Consider the following 10,103-nt stretch of genomic DNA (forward strand, 5'->3'; position numbering starts at 1 on the left):
TTTCCTTTTATTTTTAGGGAAAATTACGCTTGCATTTCCTTTTATTTTTAGGGAAAATTACGCTCTATGTCTAATGGGAGAAAATATTTACCCATATTTTGAGTTTGTTACCCGGTTTAGTCCATATTTGTTTATATACACCTTTTATACACTTTTATACAAGGTTGATACATTATGTATAATGTTTTCCCCAGTATAATGTTGTATAATATTGTATAAACTGAAAATATGGCAATGTAGCGTAATATTTTATGTTGGGTTGTATATTTTGGAAGTTTCCGTTTAATACTTAAGTGAAGTTTAAGGTATGTATGGAGAGAAGTTTTGGAAATAATAGGCAATAGAGGGGGGGCGGGGTAAACTAGGGAGGTTAGACTTGATACTTAAGAGAAGTTTTAAGTTATGGAGAATCAATGTGTTGTAGCACAGTCCATCCAATGTCACTGTCCAAGCTCTATGACGCATTATAGGTCGTTCCATAAGTTTAAAATTGTAGCAATACTATAGTGTAATGAGACGATATAGAAAGTGTATTAACTGCAACTTGCTGACTAAACTTTTTGTGCTTTCAGTGTTGTCAATAGAGGAAGTAAAGAATGAATTGCCTATTTCTAAGTAAATGTAGTTGTCTTTCAATTGTGCTCATTTAATGTTCGGTGAATTATTTAATGAAAATTTTACTTGTCATTAAGCCTGTCAACCGGTCCGGTTGGACCGGTTAAAACCGGTAACTGGACCGTTTAAACTGGAATCGGTGGACCGGTTTACCGGTTAACGGTTTACCGGGATTTTTATACCGGTCCAGTTTTCAATTTTTGGGACCGGTTGACCGGTTAAAACCGGTTAACCGATCAATTTTTTTTTTAAATCTGCTGCGTGGACTGGACCGTTGGGCAACGACAGTCCATTTTGCAAAAAATGGCCGTTGCCAACAGCTCCAAACGTCCCTTTTGGCCTCCCAAACTTTTTTTTATACACTTTGACTCATCCCCCACCCCTATATAAACCCCTCTCCATTTCCAATTTTAATCCACACCAATTCACTCTTCTCTTTCTCTCAATTTCTCTCAATTATAGCTACTTTGCAACAATTAGGCACTTTAAATTTCTCTCAATTAAATATTATAAAGTTTTATTTTAGTTTCAATTATTAATTTTGCAATTATAAAAAAAAATTGTTGGTGGAGTTGGTGATCTTGCAACAATCCGAAGTAGCTCCAAAGCTTTGGTGGATTTGCAATTCTAGTCGCCTTCACTTTGGTGGAAAGTAGTCCGGCAATTTGGTACCTTCGTTCCAACTCTATCTTTATTTTCCGCTATTTAATTTACGCAATTTAATTTGTTGCAATTTATTTTCTTGTGATTTATTTGCATGTGATTTAAATTAATTCTATTTAATAATGTCGAAGAGAGTGAGACGTGGTGGCGGTAGTAGTAGTATTGTTAGGGGTGGGCTTAATGAGGACACATTTGTGAACGAAACACCTAATTTAGGTATTGATATTTGTGAAAATAATCCACTTTTAGATCATTAGATAATGTAACATTATACCGGCACTTTTAATGAAATTGATGATGATGATGATGATGATGAAACACAAGCCCCCGAAAATCTCATAGGAGATACAGGTCCTGCACAATCACATACACAAGACAAACCGCTAAGAACTCGGAAGCCAACCACTAGAATTTGAAAATTTATGACTAAAAATAAGGAAAGACAAACAGCTACATGTAGTTTATGTAAATAAGAATTTGTTTTTAGGCAACAAACTAGTAAGGATGATGGAACGGGTTCACTAACGGGACATATGAAATCTAAACATAAGGATGTTTGGGGAGAGAAAACGGGTCCAAATGTGGGGGGTATTCAACAAACAATAGACCTACGAACTTGTAGAAATTTTAGCCATGACAAGAAAAAAAAGCGTATAGAAATAGCTAAAATAATTACTTTTGATGCTCTACCATTTTCCTTTCCTTTGGATTTGGGGTTTGTTACTTATATTCCACGTTGCTATAATCCAATGTTTGAGGGTATTCCTAAAAGTACCTATAGAGCGGATATTATAGATTTATATAAAAAATATAGATTTTATTTGCGTCATGTATTTAATTCTTTAAATTGTAGTGTTTCTCTTACTGCCTATTTGGGTCTTAGTCTTAACAAGTTAGATTTTTTTGCTATTACATGTCATTGGGTTGATGATAATTGGGTGATGCAAAAAAGAATTATAACTTTTTTATATGATGAAGGGAAAGGTCGTCATGACAGAAATTTTTTAGCGGATTCAATGTCAACTATTCTGAATTTTATTTAACATTTATAGAAAAACACTTTGTATTGCCTTAGATAATGCTTCTAATAATACAAATGCGGTTGGTCTTTTAAAAGGGAATTAAACCCTGCACTAAAAAATATTTTTCATGTGAGATGTAGTTATCACATTTTAAACTTGATTGTTAGAGATGGTCTTGACTATTTTGAAGATTCTATTCAAAAAGTTAGAAATGCGGTTGCTTTTCTTTTTTGTAATGCTAATAACCAAAAAATGAGATATTTTAAGAATTCTTATGTGCAAAATGGCCTTAGACCTAGGAAAATTCAAGTAGAAGTTGACACTAGGTGGAACTACACTTACATTATGTTACAACAAGCATATGATTATAGGATTCCCATACAACAAGTTCACAACCATTCTAATACGGATAGTGATGATTGGTTAAATATTCACTACTAAAAAACTAGCGTTTGGTGACGGAATATTAGCCACAGACCATATTCTGTCGCTAATTAACGACGGATTAGCTACGGATTGCTCATTTTGTCGCGAGAAAAGCAACTAAAATTTTATCTCATTATATAGCGACGGATTAGCAACAAAAACTGAGTTTCGTCACTAATGATTAGCGCGAAATTTTGGCGCCTTAAATTTCACTACAGATTTAGCAGCAGAAGAGGCGCGACAAATTTTATTTTTATGTAGCGACGGATTCAGCAACGAAAAATCTGTCGCTAGGCCTTTTAATTTTTCTCGAAAAAAATATATATTTACAGCAACGGAAAAATTTGTCGCAATATTAATCATTAAAAGAAATCAATGTATTATTTAGCGACGGAATATAAAATCCGTCGCTATTCCGTCGTTAAGTGTTAAAACAGAAGATATATCCTAGCGTAAACATTTATTTCATTTCACTTCAAAACACACCCAACACAGATATAGAGAGAGAGTGTGCGAAATTGCTAACATAGAGAGAGAGAGAGCGCACAACATAGATCAAAATAATGTGAATCTAGAGTTTCTATTGTGTTTTTCTCTTCTTCTGTTGCATCTTTTATCTAAAGGAAAGGTATGTTTTGATTTTTCTATGTTTTATGGGCAGTTTCTTTCTTCTTTATCTCCTTCTTTGTGTTTTCTGACATTAAACCTAAAATAGAAATTAAGAAATCTGTGTTTTTTTGCTTATTATCTAAAGGACAGAGTGTCTTTAAGTGTTTTTTTGGCTAAAATCGAAGGTGGGTGTCTTGAAAACTGTTGGGTTTATAATTTATTTGAAGGTTAAGTGTTGGGAATCTCTATTTGGGCCAAAATCTGATGAAAATGGAAATTCGACCTTTGTTTGTGCTAAACCTTGTAGGATAATATTATTTGGTGGTTAAAGTTTGTTTTAATTCGTTGCATGTTGAGAAAAAGCTTGAAGAACTCAACATTCTTTATATTCTGTGATTTGAAATCAGTGTTAGTGAACTGGGTTTCTTACTCGATTTTTTTTGTACTCTGTGATTTGAAATCAGTGTTAGTGAACTGGGTTTCTTACTCGATTAACCATTGGTACTGTAGGCTTTCTTTTTCTTTAGACAATTATGTTGAAAGTGCAAATATTAGAGCAATTCACTTGTATAAATACATTGTTTTCGTTGGCATGATGTGATTCTGTTGTGGTGTTAATATCTTCACTTTCGTGATACTAGCTCCAGCTGAAGTTTGCTTTGTTCTTGCTTAGTGGTTGCTTTTGTTCTTCTGAGTTCTGACCTTGCTATAATGAGATTACCAGATTGTCTACTTGAATTGCTTCTCTATCAGATTGTCTACTTGAATTGTTTCTCAACCATGCATTCTTGCTTTACTTTTGGATTTGTCTTTGTTATTGCTCCTTTCTTACAATAGTAAGAACAAAATGTTCAGTTTTAAAAATAGCTTGGAGACAGGTCAAACCACAAAAATTGGTTCAATCATTGGAAAACAGATTAGGTAACTAGCATATTTTATCTGCAAAAATATTCAAAAGTTTGTTGCTATAACCAAGATGTCACAATCTATATTCTCATCAATGTATCAAATTGCTATTAGTCAGCTTTCCAGTTAGCATGTATACATTTCTAAAGGGAAAAAGCAGATTTTTAATCAAAAAGAAAAAAGAGTAACCCTCTCATCTACTTGGAGGCTGTAACGGTCTAGATTCTCATCAATGTATCAAATTACTATTAGTCAGCTTTCCAGTTAGCATGCATACATTACTAAAGGGAAAAAATAGATTTTTAACCAAAAAGAAAAAAGAGTAACCCTCTCATATAATCTCAGCTTGAGTAACAAATATTGTTTATGATGACTTGGGGAAGTTGAAGCTTCAGTGGTTGTTCATTTTGGTTAGGTTTACTTTGTGTACAAGAAAGGAGATTATTATCGCTATCTTGTAGAGTTCAAAAGCGGTGACGATAAGAAAGAGGTTTCTGATCTTTCATTGAAGGCTTATCGGGTAATGGTTTGCTTGTACCTAACTTCTTCTAGAAAAATACAGAAGTGCACATATCAGTGTCCACCTCCTTTTCTTGGTTCAGTGCCTTTTATGCAAGAATTGACAGATCTTCTGTTTGCTTAATCCATATTGAATGACTTAAATTCAGGCTTTTGACCTCTTAAAGACTAAAGTACCTTTATATGAATGTGTGCATAATATGTATATACAGTGTGTGTGTGTTTGTCTGTCTGTTTGAAGATTGATCTCAATGCAAGTGACTCGTTTGAGTGGGTAGCATCATGTATGTAAATTTTAGGATGGACCCTTTTTTTTGTTGGAATTTCTCTTTAGTTAGACTGTACTACACATGAGAAAAATCCATTCGTTTGTTCTTCCTGGATGCGTGAAGGTTTGAAAGGATCCTGGATGAGAGGGTTACTCTTTTTTCTTTTTGGTTAAAAATCTGCTTTTTCCCTTTAGTAATGTATACATACTAACTGGAAAGCTAACTAATAGCAATTTGATACATTAATGAGAATCTAGACTGTGACTGCTAGTAAAATGTTGAAACTTTTTATGTTTACACTTTTGTTTTCTAGATATTTTGTTTTTCTACAGTTTGTTTCCTTTTTACCAATCTCTTGTTTGTCTCAGAATCATGTCCCTTAGCTCTGATAATTAGCTAGTCTTTGTATCGATGTAAAAAATATCACTCTCTGGAAACTTTAAAACACACGCTGCATTATTGATGAGTAGTTCACTATTGAAAGGGACTTTGATATAAATGGTTTGTCACCCTGTCTTCATCAAAAGTATAATTTCTGAAAATATTGGGACTAATAGGGGGAATCTCACAATCTGTAAAGTAGAACAGAACTCAAAAATTACATGTTAATGGTTTAATTGGATCTCACTTATTCACCACAAAAAAAAAAAAAAAAGTCTAAAGCAACATGTTTTGCTCTTCCTTGTCCTTTAATTTCTCAAAGTCCCCATAAGATGCAATAGAAAATTACCATATAGTAGAAAACTTCAAGAATCAAAACATATTAGTCTAACATGGATTATCACAAGTCATTGTCTATCTAGTAGGAAAAAATTCAATGTCTTCCCTCCCGTCCCCTTCCCCTGGCCCAAAGAACAAAAAGAAGAAAAAAAGAATAATAGTGAGAAATTAAACAAATTTAGTCACATAGTAACATAGGCATGGGAAACCTTTGAAGAATTAGAAGCTAACTGGAGCATCATTCCAAATTTGAGTGGTCCAATTTTTTCTTTTTCAAAAATTGAATCATGAATATTTGAGGTAATCTTGTAGGTAAGTTGGCCATGATGGGTGCGACAATGTGAAGCCAGTGTCACTAAGAGCAGAGAAGAAGGACATCTCACCTACTAGGAATGGAATTGAAATTTTGTTAGTTTATCCCAGCGTGCTCACGTTTTCGTTCATGTGCTTGTTTACAATTGAAGCTGTAATTTTACAGCAATTCATGTTAAGGAAACAATTTGACTTCTTTTGCTGTCTACCCTTGCTAGTTCTTCAACGTTACTTGCAGTTGGGTTTTTGTGTCATGTGATAGAACCATCTTCTCTGTTTAGTGTATTATATCCATAGGAACTTTCTTTGCTTTTTAGCATGTATTACAGTCAAACCTCTCTATAATAGCGTCATTTGTCCGGATATATTTTGGCTGCCATAGCCAAAAATTGTTATAGGGAACACATATAATATAATATGAAATATGGGGTCCAAAGAAAACTTTACTTTTATAGGGGAGAATGACTGTTATAGAGAGGTTCGACTATAGTACTATAGCAGAGGCGAACCCAGGATTTTAAGACGGCAGGGGCACCATTATCTTAACATAAAAGAGAGTGTAATCAGAAAACATTGGAATACTAAGGCAGCAACAAAGTATAGGAATTTCATTAGCAAAATTAAACAAAAAAGGATTAAGCCGGATTATGTGTCTGATAATGTGTGGGAACGTTGGTTGCAACTTTGGGCGGATCCTAAGTGTGTCGAAAAGTCGGAAATAAATACAAAGAATCGTTGTGGAGGGAAAAAAGTTGTTGCCGGGACTCACACGGGTGGCTCTATCTGCATTGGGGAGCATCGCAAGAGACTTGTAAGTATATATTTTTTCATACACTCTTAAATTTTTTATATTTACTACTTGAAAAATACTACTTGAAAATTGTTTTTTCAAGGTGTTTTTTGCAGTTCTTGATTCTGGTTTACCTAGGTATATATATTGCTATTTTCTTGATTACTATGTTGTTGTCTTTCTTGAATTATTTAGGTTTTTCTATTGTTGGTTATACTGCTATTGTTCTTGGTGTAATTTTCTGAAATGAGTAACTTTTGCATAGGCTGTTGCAAAGGGTCGAGATCCAACACCAGGTGAGGTACATTTGCATGTCCATACACATGATCATGATGGAGAATCTTTTGTTGATGAGCGTGCCCGAGCTGTCCATGTAAGTTCAAAATTTTATAATTTCACAATTAAACTAATGAAAAACTTAAGCCTTATATGATGACTTTAGTAAATAGTCCGGCTGCAAATATGCAGACAGTATTTTCTGGTACTGTGCCCTCAGCTTGATATAACACTCTTTAGGAACTTATTGCAAGGAAATCCTTAGCAAAACGAATTGCACTTCACTTTATAGTTAGATCATTGACATAGCTGATTATCTTTGTGATAGTATAATCCATGCATTGCACTGCTTTTACCTAGCTGCTGTAAACAGCAGTGTTTTTCCCAAGCAGTATTGCCCATTCTTCATTTGATCTGCACAAATGATGCACTGATTCCCTCCAGCTGCTTCAAGTAGCAACATGTGAAATCATCTGTAACTTTGTGAACCTGCAGATCAGAAAACCAGCAAGCCCAGGCTGCAGCTGCTTCCCAAAGTATGTTCCTTCGTGTGTGTCCCCAACTGTCCATATGAACTCCCTTTCATCCATATTTTCCATGCATAGGATCAGTGACCAGTACCAACTGCAGTAATAGACACCAGCTGCTAGCTGCACTGTGTGGTCTGGTGGAGTAGTAGACTTCATCTGTGTTGGTTTTCCTATCACACCAGCAATTCACCAGCAGCTAGCCTCCAAGCCAAAATCCTTATTTCTCCATGGATCAGTAATATCAAGCACACGTCTCGTAAAGGTGTGGTTAATGATAACTAACCTCAAACAAAAATGTATTTTAACTGAGCGGAATGATTAACATGTACATAATGTGGTCGTTCTATGATAATTGTGTACTTAATTGATGTTCGTCATTTATCATTCTTAAGTCTATTAATTAAGTTTGTTTAAGCAAATCATTCAGCAAGTCGTTAGTCAAGTGAAGTTTTAATTTATCAACCATGTGCCTCAGCCATCAATGGTATGTTCACTTGTTATTAATTTAATTCCTCACTGATACATACATAGCTTTTCCAAACAAAATTTTCAAGTGTGCCAAATTCATTTTACTCTAGCTTCAAAACCTAATCAGATCATGTTTAAATGATAGGTATATAAATGTGATGGAGAAATGATCACCAACTATTTGGTACAAAGAATGGCAGCATTCCTTTCATTTAGCTATAGAATACCGGTTGAACAAATCAGACATCTTCAATCCGCCAGGAAAATATGTAGTATCAGACTATCAGGACATAGTCACATAGCAGAAACAATATATTTTCCACATTTGGCACACTTGACTCCAATTTTGCAGCAATCCTTATGTCTGCACAGTTTTTTTTTTTAATCCTTGTGTTCCCCTGCTGACTTGCAGCAGCAACAAGTGCTGCATTTATGCAACCTTGTGCCTGTTAGTCTGTATAACTTGTACACCAACATCAACCAAACCAAGTCCGCAAAGTGACAACACTAGCCTGTTCCTGTGATGCAGTGGAACCAGCTGCTAGTTGCCCTATTCAAACTCCCATAGCTGTTACTCCTTGTGTAATAATGCTGAAATTGAATCCTTTGAGCCCTGTTATTGCTTTCCACCTGCTGCACATAACACTGTTGTTCTCCTACCATCACTACAGCAACAACCAACTCCTAAGTTGCATATCCTATTGATGTTGGTCAATTTACTTTTGCTTGATATAAACAATCTACTAGACAGGAAGAACTAAAAAGTAGTATCAATAATGACTTAAATCAGTAGGAAATAGCCTGAAATTGTCCTTCTATTTGTTGTTTAGGAACTCTAATTGTCTTTTTTTTTTCATGTTCTGTTACTTGACTATGAGATAGTGTATATGATCATTTATATCCAAGTTGTATGAAACTCTTTTTTGTTGGTCATCATGACACTTCAATTCCAACGAAAAATGGATAAATATCTGCTCTCTTATCTTTGGAATTCATTTCTCTTTTTATTTGGTAAAATTGAATGGTTAGTATTCTTGATGTTTTAATTTCACTAATTATTACAGGAAAGATATCAAGAAATATTACGGGAAAAATCACAGTCTCAGTCTGATATTGATCAATGTGAAGCATATTACGAAGCTGCTGGGGGAACAAGGAAGAGAAGAATATATGGTCTTGAATCTCAAGCACAAAGTTATTATGGGCCGAATCTTTGTGTCAATTTTGGCTTTAATGCTTCAGCATCAGCAGCACCTTCAACTTCTCAATCAGCACCTACAGAAAATATGGAGGAGTTAGTGATGCGATTGATTCCTACACTGACTGATCGCTTGCTTCCTTTATTTATTGAGAAGGCACGCGGAGTGATTTCTTCACCATCACATCATCCAAATACTCCTATCGACAAACCATCAGTTGTGACACCCATAGTGCCTCCTCCTACTACTGCTAATGTTGACGATGTTGATCCTTTAGTTTCTGATGATGATCGTAGTCCTTCACCCATGCATTAGTTTTTTATGTTATCTGCTTTTTGTTGGAAAGAACAAAATTATGCACTAACAATACTTGATGGATGTGTGGGTTCTTTTGGTAGTTGATAGCTTGGTGTTGTCGGTGTTTTGGACTTAACGATTAGGATTTCGCTATCTATTTTGATTTTTTTTTATATAAATATTATTTTATGTGAATGTCAGTTATTTTTAAGGGTATTTATTAATTTGTATTTAGTATGTTTCAACAGGTGTATTTAAAAAAAAATCAGAAGAAAAATATTTGTGACAGATTTGCGACGGATTTTGGTCATTGCTAGAGGGAAAACAGTAGGCTACAGACTGCGACAAACATTGTATTGTCGCTAAATGCAGGCACAGATAATTCAATATTTTGCGACGGATTGGCGACAATGGTTTTCGTCGCTAATTTACTAAAACGACGAAATGAAATATGAAATTAGTCACGGAATTCATAACAATAG

General features: G+C 34.6%; 1 protein-coding gene across 1 annotated transcript; it reads left to right on the forward strand.

Moving 5' to 3' along the window:
• The first annotated feature begins 6,191 nt into the window (after positions 1-6,191).
• LOC132610542 (uncharacterized) lies at positions 6,192-9,766 on the forward strand. The gene is made up of 4 exons (XM_060324864.1): positions 6,192-6,215; positions 6,552-6,872; positions 7,117-7,224; positions 9,190-9,766. Exons 1-4 carry the CDS (start codon positions 6,192-6,194, stop codon positions 9,637-9,639), a joined length of 903 nt encoding a protein of 300 aa, XP_060180847.1. The 3' UTR covers positions 9,640-9,766.
• The last annotated feature ends 337 nt before the right edge of the window (positions 9,767-10,103 follow it).

The sequence above is a fragment of the Lycium barbarum genome, chromosome 1 (genome assembly GCF_019175385.1).
Source record: "Lycium barbarum isolate Lr01 chromosome 1, ASM1917538v2, whole genome shotgun sequence".
Lineage (NCBI taxonomy): Eukaryota > Viridiplantae > Streptophyta > Magnoliopsida > Solanales > Solanaceae > Lycium > Lycium barbarum.

Coding starts and splice junctions, on each gene's coding strand:
- LOC132610542 (XM_060324864.1), top strand. CDS start 6,192: ATGTGCTTGTTTACAATTGAAGCT. Junction 6,216..6,551: donor GCTTGTTTACAATTGAAGCT/GTAATTTTACAG, acceptor GTTCGACTATAG/TACTATAGCAGAGGCGAACC. Junction 6,873..7,116: donor GGGAGCATCGCAAGAGACTT/GTAAGTATATAT, acceptor ACTTTTGCATAG/GCTGTTGCAAAGGGTCGAGA.